Below are 20,586 nucleotides of genomic sequence, written 5' to 3' on the forward strand. Positions count from 1 at the left end.
ATATATTTGCATATCTGTATATACATAACACATATATACACACATACATACACACACACACATACACATATATAGAGGAGAAGAGATATAGATACATAGATATATAATCCTATCTGAAAAGAAAAACTAACTTGAGCAACATATCTAAGACTCAATATCTATATCTATTAAAAAAAAAAAAAGACAAAAAAACTACCTAACAATTCTTGTTAGAATCAAAGGCACATAAGTGATTGTTAAAGAATTTAACTATGTCCTATCATCTATTTGTGAACAGGAGGAAAACATTCTAAATATACAACAGAAGAAAATGAATAAATGATGATCAAACCACCCATTATTGGTACTATTAAAAATTATTTTGATTAAGAACATTTAAATGGAAAATTCTTACATAATAACGTTAAAGGAAGATAATTGCATATATGCAACCATATAAAAATGCCTCTTAGAAATAAACAAAGGGAATAAATCAAGTATTAAAAGTGATTGTGGTTGACAAAAGTATAGCTTTTTATTCTGCTTTTATTACTTTACTACATTTCTCTAGAACATTATTCTTAAATATGGATATTTTACACAATAATATCTGTAGGCATGAGAATAATAAAACATATTCATTCAGCTGTCAAATATTTTTTCTTATCATTTTAAAGCTTTATACCAACACTGTAGAGCTTCTGGAAGCTTTACATTAGCCAATACTATATTTCAGGCACAATATCAATTTTTATTCTTCCCAAATAACCTCACCTGAAGTTTCCTTTTCCATCATCTTCTTTGACCTCCAAGGAGACACTGAAGGTAAACACGTCACTGTCAGGGGTAGGAATAACTGAGTCTTTAACATCAGACACTTGTCTGGAAGAACGTTTGAATGCTGTACAGAAACTATATAAAATTCTGCTTACCTAAAACAATAAAAATGGGAATACCATTAGGCAAAGGCTTTAACTGCATTTTGATACCCCTCTTTCCTAATTCTTGAATCTATTACTTTCCATGGTCACAATTTACTTTAGCAGATATAATCTAATCATATATACACATACATGCATATATGCATATATATGTTTACATATGTTATATATAATATATAACATTTATAGTTTGCTTATATTTATATAAGCTTGTATTTATAAATTTATATACCTGTTTACATATTATACATAATATATAATTTTACATATATATAGTTTGCTTCAACTCTAGCATTTAAACATGGTAATGAAGATGTTTAACTAACTGAAGTTCACAAAAGGAGATTTATTTATTTATAGATGCTTGTAGGCCTCAAAATATACTATATTGCAATGAATGAATCCTAAGGTAATCCTAAGAATGGTGCTGGCATCTAAATCTTCCCAATGAACACACACAAACAAGGTTTTAGTCTAAGTTCTCTAAATACAATTTCTCTTTTCACTTCCCTTGGCTTCAGTGGGCTATACACTGAAGCACGAAATGAAGTAAATACTGGGGAGCCTGAGTGGCTCAGTCAGTTAAGCATCAGCCTTTGGCTCAAGTCACGATCTCACAGTTCGTGAGTTCAAGCCCCACATCAGGCTAGTCTATGATAACATCAGGCTCTGTGCTGACAGCTCAGAGCCTAGAGACTGCTTCAGTTTCTGTGTCTTCCTCTCTCGCCCCTCCCCCACTCCCACTCTCCGTCTCTCTCTCAAAAATAAACCAAAAATATAGTAAAAAAATGAAATAAATACTGGTTTTAGCAGTAAGCAAACATGGTGACATGATTAAAAGAGCTTTGAACGTTACCAATGTTGCTGTGCTATAAATGCAATGCAGGATTCCCAGCTGAAATGATTTTATTAGCATTAAGCCACCCTGGTGAACATTATAAAAAAATATGTACCAAAGGCTTATACTCTTTCCCTAAAGTGGAGAAGTATTCTAAATCCCACACTCCTTCAGAAGTCATTCTCTTCCTTGGTTCCAAAAGTTGCATCACACCATCTCAAAATTGTAAACCTGAAGCACAGAACTTCCAAATCTCTCAGGCCACCCATAGTTTGAACAATGAAACCATGATGAAAGGCTTAACAAAGGTCATAACCTCACAATGGGAGACTACCAGAGATTTCTCCAAATGTGAATAAATCCTTCCCTTTTGATAAAGGGAATTCAAATTATTCATTGAACTGTGTTAGCTTAAAACTATTTTGTTATTTGCTTGAAATGAGAGCACTTTCATCAACAGCATTTCTTAAAGTATGGGGTTTCTCCTCATTTTTCTATTTTTGTTATATCCATATATTCTACCCTTACTCATACAGTCTATCACATTCAAAAATAAGTGGTTCTCAAACTTACAATAGCCACACTTACATCTATGAATCAATAATTGTCCTAAACTGCCTTTTTATTGCCAAACTAAGTATCTTACTGACTTCTGGGGCGCCTGGGTGGCTTAGTCGGTTAAGCATCCGACTTTCGCTTAGGTCATGATCTCGCGGTTCGTGGGTTCGAGCCCCGCGTCGGGCTCTGTGCTGACTGCCAGCTCAGAGCTTGGAGCCTGTTTCAGTCTGTGACTCCCTCTGTCTCTGACCCTCCCCTGCTCACGCTGTCTCTCTCTCTCTCCTAGAAATAAAAACATTAAAAAAAAATTTATTTTTAAAAAAAGTATCTTACTGACTTCTACACTTTTAACTGTATAAAAATGCTGCCTGCCAGCCTGAAGTTCACATCCAGTACTTACAAAATTTTTTAAATATTTTAATGTGTTACACCATTGTAATTTTATGTAAATGAGTAAAAACAACAAAAGGAACAAAGGACTGATATAAATAAGAAGGCCTCAAATCTTACACAGTTAAGATGATGAATTCACACATTCTTTCAATAAATATTTCAGGGGTGCCCTCTATAGACTTAGTATTTTGCTAGGTGCTGGGGAATATGGCAGTGAATATGGTGCTTACAGTGTCCAGCACATGTAAGTTGAAAGTGCTTAGGGTGAGTGTGAAAGAATCATTAGTTAAGCCAAAAGCAGAAATACTTAGCATCAAATAGATACTTATTTGATTTAGCTCAATAATTTTTTAAAAATTCTTTTAATAATTTAAGTGTCAGAGAAGAAAACAGAATCAAAGAATACCCAAGAAATAAGTCACTGAAGAATGTCTCAAGGCAAAGTGTAAACAGGAACTTTAAACTACTTTTAGCTGAGTACTCCCTATATCCTAACCTCATATAAAATGTGTAGTCTATTGTTTACTTTTTACAGATTCAACCTCAGCATATTTTTAAGAAAACATTTGGGAATACCTATAGATAATTCTTGATATATCAGTTGAGTCAAATCCCAACCATATTTATTCTTTTTTATCCTCTCCTCTCCCACATTTTCTTCTATTTCATGTCTTTCTTTGGCCACACCAAAAACTGTCAAGGGAACTTGGCAAATTCTAAAGTAGATGGCGAGGCTCAGGAATTTCTCTTTAAAAAGGTTATTAAGGGGAGTCTGGGTGGCTCAGTCAGTTAAGCGTCCAACTCTTGATCTCTGCTCAGATCATGATCTCATGGTTCGTGAGTCTAAACCCCACATCAGGCTCCACGCTGATATTGCAGAGCCTGCTTAGGATTTTCTCTCTTCTGTCTCTCTCTGTCTCTCTCTCTCTCTCTCTCCCTCCCCCTATACTCTCTCTCTCTCTCTCAAAATAAATAAACAAACTTTAAAAAAGATGTTATTAAGTATATGGGACTGAGCCAAAGTAGTAGAGAATGATGGGAGGAAAAAAATCAGACTACACTTTTCTCTTTTTGGAACAGTACACTGACAGCAATCAAACCACATTTAATCCTGACCATGTGTAACAACAAGGCTAAAATCTTTTGTGAATTCTAGAGTCTGTGAATAAGCTGGAATGGTGATCCAAGGATTGGTAAGGTACAGTATCTTCAGGAACAATGATCAACGTCTACAGTTATTGAAACAAACTGAGTAACCAACAACATCATGAAAAGAATATTAAAGGGGCACCTGGGTGGCTCAGTCGGTTAAGTGCTAACAGCTCAGAGCCTAGAGTCTGCTTCAGATTCTGGGTCTCCCTCTCTTTCTGCCCCTCCCTTGCTCATGTTCTCTCTTTCTCTCTCTCTCTCTCTCTCTCTCTCAAAAATAAACAAATAAATATTAACAACAAAAAAGAATACTAAAAACATATGCCATGGCAAACATTTCTACACATGTCACACTAGTAAACATACACACAAATCATCTAGAAGAGGTATATTCTTTGCAGAAGGCAAAAGCTTACTGACAAATAACACAGTATCATTTTTTTTAGCCAGAAGGCTAGACCTATACAAAGCACTAATTAAACTCAGAAGTATCCGCAGGGGGTGCTGATTATGAAGAGGTGGAAGGAGAGCACATGTGGATGTGGAAAGGAGATACACCCAAATCTTAATTCGGTTGGAATTTTTAGTAACTTCTATTTTCTTCTTTATTTCAGTATTTTCCAAATTCTCAAATATGTGTTACATGTGAATACTCCAAAAAAACCACTATTAAACAAAAAGGTACTTACTTAAATGAGACAGCCAATTTTTCCAAGATAAAGCCTTTTCATTAACATTGGGGAAAGAGAACTCTTTTAAAAATACCATATGTTCACCCAAGAAAAATGTTCACCCAAGAAATAGATGTAAGAAAAATCATTCTATAAGACACTCCAAAAGATATGTGTTAAATTTTTAAATAGGAATTATTCAAATATATTACTCACTGAAAGGAGCTAAAATAACCATATCATACAAGAAACTTTTTTAAAAAGTATAAAAATTTATTTATGAAAAACACTAATAACATAATTTCAGGATTAATTTCCAAATTAAAACATTTTGCTAAAATGCATTTCAATAAATACATGTTTAGAAATAATTTCCCATACAAGGAATAAGTTTTCCTTAATACAGTGGCATTTCAGCAATGCCTCCGACCCCCAACAAGAACAAAAAAAAAAAAAAAAAAAAAACCAACAGTGCAGGAGCACCTGGCTGGCTCAGTCAGAAGAGCATGCAACTCTTGGTCTGGGGGTCATGAGTTCGAGCCCCACTGGGTGTAGAGATTACTTAAATAAATACATATTAAAAACTGAAGGACAGGGGCACCTGGGTGGCTCAGTCGGTTAAGCGTCCGACTTCGGCTCAGGTCACAATTTCACGGTTCGTGGGTTCAAGCCCCGCGTGGGGTTCTGTGCTGACAGCTAGCTCAGAGCCTGGAGGCTGTTTTGGATTCTGTGTCTCCCTCTCTGACCTTCCCCTGTTCACGCTATCTCTCTCACTCTCTCTCAGAAAATAAATTAAAAATAAATAAGTTAAATAAATAAATAAAATAAAAACTAAAGTACATTATGAATGAAGATCTTGGGGCGCCTGGGTGGCTCAGCTGGTTGAGCATCCAACTCATGGTTTCAGCTCAGGTCATGGTCTCACAGTTTTTTGAGTTCCAGCCCCGCATCAGGCTCTGCACTAGCAGTTAGGAGCCTGCATGGGATTCGCTCTCTCTCCTCGCTCTCTCTAACCCTCCCCAACTCAAAAATAAATAAACTTTAAAAAATAAATATAAAAAAATAAAATCCTGAGAAAATTTTTTAAAAATGAAGATTTTCCCAATGATACCCTTCATTTGACCATGAAATACTTCTAAATGCCTTTAACACCAGATAATAACCATGCTTCTAAAATATAACACTGAGAATTACTAGTAATAGTTAAGTATTTTAAAAGATACAAACAACAAATCCGCTTTGAAGAAAACGGTTAGAATGACGTAATAAATTCTTAAAGAGAGTCAACCAAGCCTTTTAAAAGTATCTTTAAAAACAGTTTTATAAAATGTATCCATAAAGATGCAACAAGGATATGTGCCTCCCTGGCTTTTGCCACTATGTTTTCTGATATTTTGTTTTATCTGCAATTCTTAAGCAGAAACATAGCACATCATTTTTCCTACACAAAATCACTGGCATCAATGTATCTCTGGTTAGATTCCCCGACTCTTTTGCCACAGGTAATCAAGACTCACTCCAGTGGAGTCATAGAGATGCATATCCAGGGTCTATCAAGTCAAATGTATCCTAACCCTCCTGTGGGAACACCTAGTTCCTAGGTACAGTTCCAACAGAGCTGTGACTTTCACTGGCTTCCCCCTAACTCTATTGGTGCCTGATGCTTATGGGATTTTACGGAGAAATAAGAGTATCACAGGGAAAGTTGGTAGTGGCAGCCATGTCACTACTCCTGCTTGAGAAGATGTCTTCTTGCCTTTAACTGACAAACCTCTTCAGATCTCATCCAGGACTCTGCAAACCATGGAAAACACGTAAATTAGTGACACTGCTGCATGGCACATATTTAGGCAATGAGAGTGTTCGTCACTTGTTCCTGAACTATCTTTGCCAATTTCTCTGTGCCCATTAAGAGGGTCCCAAAAAGTAAGGACTCAAGTTGTGCTTTCACCACAGAACACAAAACCTGGGGACCAGATAACCAGACATGTAAATGCAACTAAAGACTTGAGATTAATTAAAATAGGTAATTCTTTTTTGAAGAGAAAGAGGAAGACATTGGACAACTTCTGTAAAAGGCCTGGATAAAACTCAAAGGTGGCTGGGATATAAACTATATGAATGATAAATACTTTTATAAAGCACCATGAAAACAAAAATCCACATTTGCTTTTTATAATATTTAAGCAACAGGAAAGTTGTCACCGAAAATAATATGGACATTTGGGGTCAGAGACTTCCATTTAAAACCCAGCTCTACTGTCTGTTCTCTTGGCCTCAGGATAAACAAGTGTAACCATACAATTTACCAGTCAAACCAGAGCTCTTCTGAGAATAAGATGGAGTGCTATTAATAACATTACCTGGACAAGAGACATAAACTAGAACTGCTCCAGGCAAAGAAGAGCATAAGATCACTAGTCAAAATAAATACTATCTACATCATGGATCATGGAGAGTTTAGGAGCATCGAGAAAAGGCTTAGCACAGTGCCTTTCATCATCTCTACATTTACTCTGGTTATTTTTAACTTAGAAATAGTTCTCATAATAAAGTTTAATGACAACTGACATGTATTTCTCCATCAATATCCCATAATGGAATACTTTTTAAAATGTATTCTAAAAAAAATTTAAATAATACATGGACATCACTTTCTCACAACCTGCAATGTACCAAATATCCTCTCTAGAAATATAACTGATACTATTTAATACCATATCCAAAATGGTCGAGTTTAGAATTCCCTACAGCTTTGTCCACTGCTTCCCAATGTTAAGGCTCTCAAAACTGACACATGATTTCCCAACACATAAACAAGAGGATGCTATAATCCAAAAAGAGAGTTCCATACCGTCACAATTATGAAAAATGCTTGCAAGCCAGGTCCCTTTCAATTTCCTTCTGCAGCAGTGTTTCTACCTCTCCAAGCAACAGGTTCTCCAAGTCTTCAAAGTTCATTTCCTTGCTGCTGAGTGCCAACCACCCAGAAATCACACAAGTGTGTTAAGTGCCGCCAGCATCAAATGCCAGGACTCTGCCCACTGCTTCCCCACCACTCCTTTAATGGAGCTAGAAAAGTCAGAAATAGCCCCCTTCCTTCACAAACATGTATATATTCTGTCAACCCCTATTTATATTCCCCGCCTTCTAGGTGCCAGGCACACCTGTACTCATTCACTCTCCTATCACACCTTTGACCAAGCAGTCAGTATACACATAAATACAGAAATGTAGGAATGAAATATTTCAGACTTGGAATTTCTTATAAAGGCCATGGGTTCTGGCACAGAACTTGTGTGGCTACAATCTAAATTATGTGTATCTATGCATGTTCATTTTAGTGTAAATAAAACGTATTTTTGAAAAAAGAATGGATCTATCCCTCATGCTTAGTATCAAACACACAGAAATACATATCTGCCACGTTATGGCCAGAAAGAGACTCTCAGAGGTCCTGTTAATACAGTGGTTTATTTATGTCTCATGGTAAACAGAAAATAGAGTAGCTGCTTTTAGCAATTCCTGCTGACAATTTACCTTTCCAAAAACAAACACAGTTGGGATTTGTCCATCCAAACCCACTTATCAGTGCCTTTAAAATGACTGTAAGCAGTAAAGTTCTAAAAGTACAACCTAATTACACTTGAAACTTATATAACACTATACGTTAACTATACTGGAATTTTTTTTAAGTGCAATCTATTTTTAATTTAGGGAGAATCCAAAAAATACAGAAAAGAAGGCAATTTCTCCATGTATTTGACAACCATTTGATTCTGAACGACTTCTCCAGTCTCAAAATAAACTACCAGTTAATAATTACTAAAGGAAAGTTAACTAGTATCTTCAAAGAACTACAGGTTGATATTCCTGCTGTATGTGAGATTTGTATTTTTAATTAGGCCAGTTCCACGGAGCAAAAGCTATCCTCTGAGTAAATGAACATAACAAATAATCACCAGTGAAAACCACAGAGACCTATGAAACAAGCTTAACCCAACATCAAAGTGAAAGCAATATACAACTATCAGTCCCGGCAGAGAAAATATGTTTACAAAGTCACATGGACCAATCAACTTGGGAAAAATAATAAGAGGCCCTTGAACAATACTACCACAGTAGGGTAGGAGGAGAGCTCACCAAGAAAGATTTTTCTGTTACATCTGTTAAGCTGAGAGTGCCCCACATACAACACCACTTTAATGCAATTATCAGATTTATCTTTCCATATTGAGTTCTATGCCATTACAATTTTTTTTAATGTTTATTTACTTTAAGAGAGAGAGAGCAGGAGAGGAGCACAGAGGGGCTGAGAGAGAGAGAGAGTCCCAGGCAGGCTCCACACTGTCAGCACAGAGCCTGATGCAGGGCTCGAACTCATGAACCTGAGATCATGGCCTGAGCCCAAATCAAGAGTCAGACACTCAACTGAACCACCCAGGTATCCTTATGCCATTACAAATATCAAGGTTCTCTTTAGAAATCTACTAAAAATTTACCTAATATAGTATATGGTGATACATACTAACTTACTATGACAGTGAGACCAGGACTCAAAAATATTACCTTAATTCATTTTGATAGCAAACTGCTACAATATATTGTACTTACTGCCTCTTTAATTTCACAGGAGAAAACATGTATCTGAAATTCTTCTGAACCATGGGAACTCTCTGTAAATGCAACACAATTGCTCTCTGTTGTTCCCTCATGTCCACGTGCACAGAATAACACCTTATAGATTGGAAAAGAAGCTATCTCCACATTGCTGGACTGGTCTATTATTCTACAGAACAGTGATAAAAAATAAAATAACATATTAACTATCAAAGAACAAAGAAAGCAGTTTTACTATATTAATAACATAAACATAATTATCTTAAAATCATAAAAATAAACTGGTTATAATAATGTATTAAAACAAATTACCATATTTTGCTATATAAATGTACATGTTTGTGTACATACAAATTCTTTGCCTTCTTTTGACAACTACTTCATTTCTGTATCTCCTGTGATCCAATTCATTTACTCCCAAAGCCAAATATGCATTGCCTGGTAAAATCTATGTCACTCATCCCCAAATGCCAACTTTTCCGATATGTCAAAAGGAATGCTACTACACAATACCACAGATCAGCCCTATAAAGTTTCTAATTACAACAGCACCTGTAAGTTTATCCAACACCTCGGTCACTGTTTGACCAAGATCTCTCTTACCCCAAAGCAAAAAAGGTCCAGGGTGGTTACAAAGTTGAATTTAATGAAAGAATTTAAGAAAGTAAAAGCAGTTTGTGGGATTTGGAAGCAAATAATATCTGACTTTCCCTATGTAAATCCTAAGCCCTAGACTGATCTAAAATCTTAAGACCACATCAAAATCTCCCTAATTGTAAAACCAAGGGATACCAAATAGGAATAGAGAGGCAAGTCAGAACACTAAGTCTTTATCATGGTGTGTTTGGCACTTTGAAAATAAAAATATAACTTTAAAAGGCATTCTGCCAATTTTTTAATATCACACAAATAATATATCTACAAATCCCTTTCCTGAAAATTTCAAAACATTTTTGCCAAACATTGTAAATTTATATTGGTCTCATTTTAGTACTTAGAACTAAGCTAACACTTTTTCACATTCTAAACCTTAAAGAATAAGGCATTTCAGAAAGTTTGAAAAAAAATTAAACTGGCCTTCTGAGAATATTACAGGTTCAGGATACATTCAACCTAATTTCTAAGACTTTCATTTTATTTGTTTATTCAGCAAACATTTCCTGAAAACCTCCTATGGACCAGATACTGCTCTAGACACTAAAGCAGAGAAAAATACAAGTAATCTGCTCCCATGGACCTTATATTTTAGTAAGGAAGTTAGATGATAAGCCAAGAAGCAAATATATATACAATATCAAGTCAAAGAAAGTGCTATGAAAAAAAAAAAAAAAGGCCCAATAAGGGGGAAAAGAAGAATAGTTACATAATCAATCAAAGCTTCTTTTGATAAAATATTTGATGAGACTGTAAAGAAGTAAAAAAGCCACTGGGAAACCAAGGAAAGATTATTTAGGCAAAGGAAAGAGAATAGGCAAAAGTCCTGAGGTAGGAATCATGACGGTGTTTGAGAAAGAACAAAGAAGCTACTATGACCAGAATACAGTGAGTGAACATAGTGAGAGAGCAAAAAGAGAAGGGAGGTAAGGAGAGAGGAGGGGGGTAAAAGATCAGGTCAAAGCAGCAGTTTATCAGTGGCCAGACATGGTCGGGATTTTGAATATAATCACAAGAATGACTGGAGACCACTGAGGGTAGAACAACATTATCTGATTTATAATTAACTCTTATTCCTACTTAAGCATAAGAGAAAAAGCCATTTTGCTACTTCCTAGTCTGATGTAAAAAGTGTAAGATCTGTAGCTCATAAAACCTCTGTGGTTTTTGAATCACAGACGACAAGACGAAGGCAGGTTTTTACATTCCCTCTGAATAAAGAAACAAATTTTAGGTATTTTTAAAGTTCTATTTCCATTCATAATACCCCAAGCATAATTCTGTAAAAGCGTCTTGTAAATAAGCAACATGGTATAAGCCTCAACATGTTTACTTTTCATGTCTACAAAGTAAAAGTGAATTCACAGTAAGTCCTAGGCCTGATTTATGATGAAACATCACTATAATACAAAAAATTTCATGCATGTCTAGGAGAAATAAAAAAGATTACAGCTTACCTCACAGAACCTTCGGGAACATTTGGCACATAAAGAGTAACAGGAAAGGGATGCTGACTAGAAGATTTCATAGTGGCCATTGCCCGTAAAGCCTCTACTTCATTACGTGGAGAAGAAACCTTCATACATCCTAAGTAGGTCAGTTTGTTAAATAAAACACTATCTTCTTCAGGTAATCCACTTAGAGAAGATGGTCTAGGTGTAGAAATTTCTGAAGAAAACAAAACACACACACTCAAAAAGTTAATCAAAAACTTGACAGTATAATTTCACCTACTGTCCAAAAACAAATGAAAACCTGCAAACAAAATTTAGGTCTGTGTTTTCACTTCTTTTGATGTTTATCCTACATCTTAATTCAGAGTTCTGGAACTTTTGTACTTTCAAGTCTCTCAAAGCATTAAACTTACTTAACTACAACTTTTTTAGAGAACAAGAAAAAATTTTTAAATTTTTATTTTAAAAATCAAAAATAGAGTTCACATGATATAGAACAATAAGGAGAAAAAACTACACTAAAGGCAGTGTGAAGTAGCCTAAAAATAATGAGGACTAAATAAAGCTACAATCAGCTAAAAGTCTATCTTGGCTGTAACGATCCTGCACGGTACCCAATTTATTAAGTAGCCTAACTTCCCAAACAAAAGTAAACAATATTAAGAGGACACATCTAATACCAATCACAACAAAAACAAGCCCCATGTTTAACCATTCCTGGCTTGCTGACTCCTATGAACTATGTAAGTATTCCAATGGAAATTTGTTTCATCAAAATATTATTTTGATGAATGATCCAATGATTGCTTCCCCCAATTCTCCCCTCCCCATTAATGAGTTTCTTAGAAAACAAAAAAGTGAATAAAAAAAATTGTTCACTCTAATTCTAAGCACAGCTTTCAGCAAAGGCCCAACTGTGGATAGAGTAACCATCTGCATGCATCAGACACTATTAACCTCCTTCTTTGCCACTCTTTATATCCGTACCTAAAACCCACATTCAGCTAGTCTCTACTTTTTCCCATTACCCATATCCATTTTGCACAAAATTAAGCATGCCGGTCTCACCTGAACTAGATCCTTGCACCATGCTCAAATCCCCATTACTGGAATTCCACTCACAGGGCTTTAATAAATAATTCATAAAAGCCATTCCCAACCTCCCCACTCCAACTCCCAAATATTATACTAAAATACGCAACCTCATCGCCTACTTTTCTTCTATTGAAAAACTAAAGTCATTCAAAATGAATTATTTCATCTATCATGTTCTTCAATCACTGAAACATGTTTTTTCCCCTTTTGAATCAGTTCAATGTGCTGTATTTCAAAACGGACAAATAAAAAAACACAAACACATGTTAAGGCTGGATGCTAATAATGTTTATTAGACTTATTATTATTCTATGTATTTTTTGTTAATTTAGCAAGCACTCAAAACAATTATTTGCAAGATCCTATGACTAAATCATATTTCAGTAACTGATGATCATGACAGATAAAGTAGTTCAAATGGTCTAACTTATGGACAGTTGGAGTTGTACCCAAAAAAAGCTAACAAATTGGGGCGCCTGGGTGGCTTAGTCGGTTAAGCGTCCGACTTTCGCTTAGGTCATGATCTCACGGTTCGTGGGTTCAAGCCCCGCGTCGGGCTCTGTGCTGACTGCCAGCTCAAAGCCTGGAGCCTGTTTTAGTCTGTGACTCCCTCTCTCTCTGACCCTCCCCTGCTCATGCTGTCTCTCTCTCTCCTAGAAATAAATAAAACATTAAAAAAAAAAGAGAGAGAGATATAAAACAAAAGGGTAAAAGATGATTTTAATTCTGTCCTCCTTGTGTCCTAAGAACCGAAAAGAAAGAAGGCAACTGAAATATAGAGAAGTTACATAGAAGTTCTGTAGTCTCAAATTTTAATTGAAATATCAGNACAGCCTGGAGCCTGTTTCAGTCTGTGACTCCCTCTCTCTCTGACCTTCCCCTGCTCACGCTGTCTGTCTCCTAGAAATAAAAAAAAAAAAAAAAAAAAGCTAACAAATAAAAGGGGACAAAAAAGCTTTCTAAATAAATAAATATTCTATTAGTCTATGTAATTCAGATTCATATAACTGTGTAAACCCCAATTAGAGAAAAACAGTACAGAAATTGATCAAAAAAAAAAAAGACAAAATAAGCAGACACGGCCTTTAAATAACTATTATAAATATGATATAGGTTGTAAAGAAAACTAACAAAATAAGGAGAAAAATGATAGTCAAAGGACCAAAAGAAAATAAAGCTAAAAAATGCAGTAAGAGCAGATTCTAAATTTTAGAAGAAAAGAAAAATATTAAAGTTCCTTGGGATAGAGAATAATGATATAGAGGAAAACTGAAGAGCATCAGAAATTACAAATACGAGGGCAAGACTCTGTCTTTCTTAATTTCTTTAATAAACAGATTATTCAAAGTGAAAACTGTCCTTTGCAGTCCTGCCTGCTACTCCCTTGAGATGAATTCAGTAAGTATCTCTTTTGTTCCAAAAAAAGGAAAAAAGGGGGGAAATTGGCATTTTGTAGAATTTATAACATGTGCAAGCAAAATGAATGACAACAAAAGCATAAAGTCTGCAAGAAATGGAAGATCTTCACAGTATACAGGAAGTGGTATAAATATTATTAAACCAGAGACCTATTGGGGCACCTGGGTGGTTCAGTTGGTTTAAGCTGCCAACTTCAGCTCAGGTCATGATCTCACAGCTTATGAGTCTGAGCTCCTCATCAGGCTCTCTGCTGTCACCACAGAGCCCACTTTGGATCCTCTGTCCCTATCTCTCTCTGCCCCTCCTCTGCTCATGTACATGCTCTCTCTGTCTCTCTCAAAATAAACTTTAAAAAAATAAAAATAAAACAGACCTGGTTAAAGACTTGGGTCATAAAAATCTCAGAGTAAGCACTAAAATAATAAAACAAATTATACCATTTGTATACAACTGTATACAGTTATATAGTTAATATGCCATTGATTGGGATAAAATGTAATATTAAAAAATATTCAATCCAAAGGAAGGCAGAAAGGGGCAGGTGGGTGGCTCAGCTGATTTAAGTGTCCAACTTCTGCTCAGGTCATGATCTCATGGGTCATGACTTTGAGTCGTTCTGTTGACAACTCAGCTTCAGAGTCTGTGTCCCCCCATCTCTGTGCCTCTCCCCTGCTCACGCTCTGTCTCTCTCTCAAAATAAAATAAATAGAGGTGCCTGGGTGGCTCAGTTGGTTAAGCATCCAATTTCAGCTCAGGTCATGATCTCAGTCCGTGGGTTCGAGCCCTGCACCAGGCTCTGTGCTGACAGCTCAATCTCTCAAAATAAAATAAAGACATAAAAAATATTTTTAATAAATAAATAAAATAAACATCAAAAAAATGTTTTTCAGGGAGCCTGGGTGGCTCAGTTGGATGGGTGTCAGACTTCGGCTCAGGTCATGATCTCATGGTTCATGAATTCAAGCCCGACGTCGGGCTCTGTGCTGACAGCTCAGAGCCTGGAGCCTGCTTCATATTCTGTGTCTCCCTCTCTCTCTGCCCCTCATCTGCTTGTGCTCTATTTCTTTCTCTCAAAACTAAAAACATTAAAAAAATTTGTTTTAATGTTTTTTCAAAGGAAGGCAGGAAAAGGAGGGAAAGACAGAAAAAACAAAAGGGACAAAGAGAAAACAAACAGCAAGAAAGTAGGTACACTTTTATGCAAACATACAAAATTACATTAAATGTAGGAGCGCCTGAGTGTTTTATTAGGTTAAGCATCTGACTCTTGATTTTGGCTCACAGTTCATGAGATTGAGCCCTATGTCAGGTTCTGTGCTGACAGCCTGCTTAGGATTCTCTCTTTCCCTGTCTGCCCCCTCCCCCTCCCCCAGCACATGCATGCTCGCTCGCTCCCTCTCTCTGTCTCAAAATAAATACAGAAACTTTTTTTTTTAAATTACACTAAATGTAAATGGTCAAAACAGAGGTCACCAGCTTTTTCTATAAAAGGCCATATTTATAAATGTTTTAGGCTTGTGGACCAAAAAAAAAAAAAATCTAGGATATTATGCAAATATTTATATAAAGACAAAGAGAAATAGCCTTCTAAAATTATTTTTAGGGGTGCCTGGGTGGCTCAGTCAGTTAAGCGTCTGACTTCGGCTCAGGTCATGATCTCACAGTTTGTGAGTTTGAGCCCTGTGTCGGGCTCTGTGCTGACAGCTCGGAGCCTGGAGCCTGCTTCAGATTCTGTGTCTCCTTCTCTCTCTGCCCCTCCCCGACTTGTGCTCTGCCCTCTCTGTCTCTCAAAAATAAAGAAATATAAGGAAAAAAAATTTTTAATAAAATGAAATAAAAACAAATAAATAAAATTCTTTTCAACGGACTGAAAACTTAATTTATGGACACGTGAATGTAACATTCATGGTCAAAACATTATTCTCCTTTGACTGGTTTTCAATCCTTTAAAGATGTAAAATCAATTCTTACCTTGCAAGCCACACTGAAAACAAGCAGTGGGCAGGGTTTAGCCCATGGAAGTAGTTTGCTGACCCCTGGTCTAAACACAGCAATTAAAAAATAGTTCATCAGACTGGATAAAAAAAAGAAAAACTCAACTTTATGCTACCTACAAGAAACATACTTTAAATATAAACACACAAACTAAAACTAAATTTAAAAAAAGTAAAGAGTAGGCACACCACGCAAACACTAATTATAAGAAAACTAGAGTAGTTATATTAATATCAGATATATCAGACTTCAAGCAAAGAATATTAACTAGGGGAAAAGAGACATTTGGCAATGATAAAAGGGTCAATTCACCATGAAAACGTAGTAATTTTAAGTGGTTATGCCCCCTAACACTGGAGCTTCAAAATTTCTAGAGCAAAAACTGACAGAACCAAGCACGTTGAAGTAATAAGTCTGCTATAGCTTATCTCTCTTAACTGAAAATACTAAATGAATTTTTTAAAAGTACATAAAAATTCTCTTTTAAAAAGTAAACAATAATTAAGATTTAAGAGAAGGGTCAAAACTTGAAGAATTATCAGTATAGTGTTGTCTTTTTTCCCCCATCTTTTATCTCCCAGATTTGACCTAAGTTGCAGAACTTGTGCAATGAGCAACAGAAGGGTGAAAAAAATTAAAAAACAGAAAAAGGAGTGCCTGCAAAGCACAGTGTTTGGGGAACTACAACTTGTTTCTGACTTTTCCCTCTCCCAGCTCTACCACAGGCCAGCCCCAGTTATAGAGCTGCACTGCAATGGGGGCCAGGGAGGTGGCACAGACATCTACAACTTGGATGAAAAACCTATCTGTATCTAGAACACCCAAGCCAATGAGTTCACTTCTATGATTCGAAAATGGAAAAGAAAAATTCTACTATTTTCTTTCTTTTCTCCTACTTGTCCTAAAGTAGACTCCAAGGCATGCAAGATTGCTAGATGGCACAGCAAAACAAAAACTGTAAGTAAGAAATCTGATTTTCCTACTCAGGAGGAGAAGAAAAATAGGCCCCAGGAATCAGAGTATGGGAGAAATCCCAAGAAGGAGAGCTGAGAAGAACGTAACCTCCTAATACAAGTTCTGCACTCAATCCCATACTGTACATATGTGTAACAAACCAGAACTTGAGGTATGGACATCACCAAGTAGACTGCCTGCTAAAATAAAACAAACTCAATTTCTTCAGAGGATTTTATCTGGAAAAAAGAACTTCAATATGTAAGATTCAAAAATAATCTCAACAAACAAAAAGAAAAGGTAACAAATTCTCAGGAGGAAAAACAATCAACAGATACCAATCCTAAGAGTATAGTTGTTAAAATTATCAAGGTCTTGTTACAATTGTTATCATCAACCATGCTCCATGATATAAAGGTGAATGAACACAACTGAAATGAATGAAAATACTGAAATCCCTAGCAGAGAAACAAATGTAAAAAGAACCAAAGTAAATTTAAGAAGAGAAAAACAGAATATCTAAAACTAAAAATTCAGCAGTAGCTCAAAAGAATGGAGATTTGTAAAAAATAAACTTAACATGTATCAACAGAAAATACTCTTTTTATTCACAGAAATTATTAATAGTGTCAAAAAACTAGACAATATATATCAAGTGAATTAATCACTAAATAAATGAAAACGTTTCAGGGCTAGCAATCCTTTCAACAATCATGGGAAACACCTATCATCATGATTATAGCCTTCCTGTGGAGAGAACTCATTGGTAACTAGCCAATTATGACTAGTGGAGATCTGGAGTTTAAGAAGCAAACAGTGAACTATTTTTACCAAGGCAACAGTCTTAGACCTAGTAAAATCACAAACCAATGTAAGGAATTCATTTCCACCTAAATAAATTCAGTCCTATTCAACTCATACTTCAACTCCACCATCCTTTCCTCAGCAGAAAAAGTAACAGAGTATATAAAACAGACAATTCATCTTTGAATCCAACCAGTACTTTAGTACATTCCACTAAACTAGCAAAGAATGGAGTGTCTGGGTGGCTCAGTTGGTTAAGCATCTGACTTCGGCTCAGGTCACGATCACAAGGCTCATGGATTTGGCCTCACATCAGGCTCTGTGCTGACTAATCAGTGCCTGGAGCCTGGTTCAGATTCTGTGTCTCCCTCTTTCTCTGCCCCTCCCCTGCTCGTGCTCTATCTCTATCTCTCCCCGCCCCCCAATAAATAAACTTAAAAAAAAATTTTTTTTTTAACTAGCAAAGATTTCCTATTAGATTTGCATCCAAGCAACCAGTATATATCATCAAATGACAAAAACCAACAAGTTATCATGACGTCTAAATAAAAGCTTTCATCTATCTGGTTTTATAACTGAAAAACAATATAACTTTAATATTTATTTTAGGCCACTTAAATCTGGATACTTTCTAGATACAGATCCTTGCCACTGAAGTTATGTGTCATTTTAAACCAACCACAATAATTCTGTTAAGCCAAAACTGTGTTCACTGCAGTTAGGAAAAGGCAGCTGAAATGTCTTATCTCAGTCTGTTCAGGCTGCTATAACAAAATGTCATAGACTGGGTGGTTTATAAACAGTAGACATTTACTTCTCACAGCTCTAGATGCCTGGAAGGCCAAGATCAAGGCAGATTTGGCATCTGGTGGGAGCCCACTTTCTGGGTCACAGACAGCATCTTTTCACTGTGTCCTCAGAGGCAGAAGGGACAAGCTAGCTTTCTGGGGTCTCCTTCATTAGGGCACTAACCCCAATCATGAGGGTTCCACACTCATGACCTAATCGCTTCCCAAAGGCCCTACCTCCTAATATCATCACTCTGAGGTTAGAATTTCAACATGTATTCTGAGGACAAGAACATCCAGAGTATAACATGTATTTTTATTGAAAATAAAAACTAAAAATATATAACTAGAAAGGAATACTAAAAACTTACTTGTAAAGCAAAGGAAATTTGTTCTTATCCACTGAAATCTTTCTAAAAATGTAGTGTAATGGGTGTTGAGAAGACAAAAGAGCACCCAACACATGGTCCCTATCAAATATACTCAGAATAATCATAAGCCACTCTAAAGAATTAATTCATTCCAACAACCCATCAGAGCTACATTAGAAGATAAAAGGTATTCCTTCTTTTTCATTAATATATTAACCAAAAAATAATTATATTAATGTGATGCCAGTATGCTTTAGGTTTTTTGGAAGGGGTAGAGATTTTTAAAATTCAAAAGATAAAGCAAAGCACAATAAATAATACAATCTTCCATGTCCCCTTCCTCAAGAATAAAAATTAATACTTTTTAAGGTTTATTTCCAACCTATATTTTTAATTAAAATATATATACATAAATGTTTACCTTAAATTCTCTTGAATTTAATTCTAGCTATCTGACTATATGTTGAGACCTAGAAGTATTTATAGTGAGTTCACCAAGTCAGAAGGTTTTATTAAGGGCCTCCAACACATTACAAATATCTTCTCCTACCCTGTCATTAAGCTATATTTATTATATAAAATGGTTAAGAATGTATCAGTGGGACAGGTTAAAACATATACACATACATACACACACACACACACACACACACACATGCAATTTTTGATGCCTAACATTAATGGTCCATTTGAAGGAAACCCCATTATTAGGATATATGAATGTCTTTATTTTTTAATGTTAAAATATGTTATCTAACAATTTAGTTAAAACGCATATCAAAGAAAAAACACAGTATTTATTATGGTACCATTCTTGTTCAGAAGATTTAAGTTTTTATGCATTAAAATGAAACTATCTTTTATGATATGGCTTTTCCTACCCAATCACAAAAATAGTCTCCAATATTTTCTTCCTATAGATTTTTCATATTTCAATATTTGATTCACTAGGAATAAATGTTGTGTGCGGGGTAATTTAGGGCCATCATAGCCACACTGAGTAGCACTTTGGCCTGTATCTATACTACCTCTGCAACAACATTCAGAAATGAATCACTGGTCCTAAGCCAATCAGGATTATCTCATCTTGACTGTCAGTGTGACTTATTGAGGGGTTTGAATTTAACTAAGGCCTATTAGTTCATTGGATCCCCTAACTACTAGAAAATGGTTCAACCATTTTCAACCTTTTGTTCAACAGGTACAAGAAGAGAGCCTTTGTCTCTGCCACCAGCCATGAACAAATCCCCTGGCCTTTACAATTTCTGCTAACTACTTTATGACCATAAAGGAAGCCAGCTGGAGAGAAAGGTAACAAAGGAGAAGATCAAAGCTGAGAAGTTTACAAAAAGTCTCAATCAGAGCCTCTAAGTATTTAAATGAGCTGAAGTAGGAATTGGCTTTGGTTTTGTCTGGCTTTTCTTGTACCCAAAACCATTTTACATGATAAGCTGATATTTCTACTACAAATCCTACTCAATCAAGGATGCATTTTTATTTTAACCAAGGTTTATTTTTCTTAATTTAAATTCAAGTCAGTTAACATACAGTGTAGTCTTGGCTTCAGGGATAGAACTCAATGATTCATGTCTTACATATGAAACCCAGTGCTCATCCCAAAAAGTACCCTCCTTCATATCCATCACCTATTTATGTAACTCATCCCCCTTCTCACCTCCTCTACAGCAACCCTCAGTTTGTTCTCTGTATTTAAGAGCCTCTTATGGTTTCCCTTTCTCTCTGTTTTTATCTTATTTTTCCTTCCCTTTCCCTATGTTCATCTGTTGTTGTCTCTCAAATTCCATATATGAGTAAAATCAAAGGATATTTATCTTTCTCTGACTTATTTTGCTTAGCATAAAACACTCTAGTTCCATCCATGTTGTTGCAAATGGCAAGATTT

The 20,586-nt window shown here is 35.7% G+C and overlaps 1 protein-coding gene across 2 annotated transcripts in view; it reads right to left on the reverse strand.

Annotated features, from left to right (window-relative positions):
* The window catches only part of RABGAP1L (RAB GTPase activating protein 1 like), a 746,017-nt gene that overhangs the window by 653,433 nt on the left and 71,998 nt on the right, over positions 1–20,586 (reverse strand). For both annotated transcript variants that reach the window (XM_039242373.1, XM_039242374.1), the window contains exons 4-6: positions 11,261–11,471; positions 9,144–9,318; positions 754–911 (exon numbers count right to left, since the gene is read on the reverse strand). In XM_039242373.1, the coding sequence (XP_039098304.1) occupies positions 754–911; positions 9,144–9,318; positions 11,261–11,471 (544 nt within the window). The remainder of the gene's footprint in view (positions 1–753; positions 912–9,143; positions 9,319–11,260; positions 11,472–20,586) is intronic.

Source organism: Hyaena hyaena, unplaced genomic scaffold, assembly GCF_003009895.1.
Source record: "Hyaena hyaena isolate Hyena2069 unplaced genomic scaffold, ASM300989v1 scaffold_209, whole genome shotgun sequence".
Classification (NCBI taxonomy): Eukaryota; Metazoa; Chordata; class Mammalia; order Carnivora; family Hyaenidae; genus Hyaena; species Hyaena hyaena.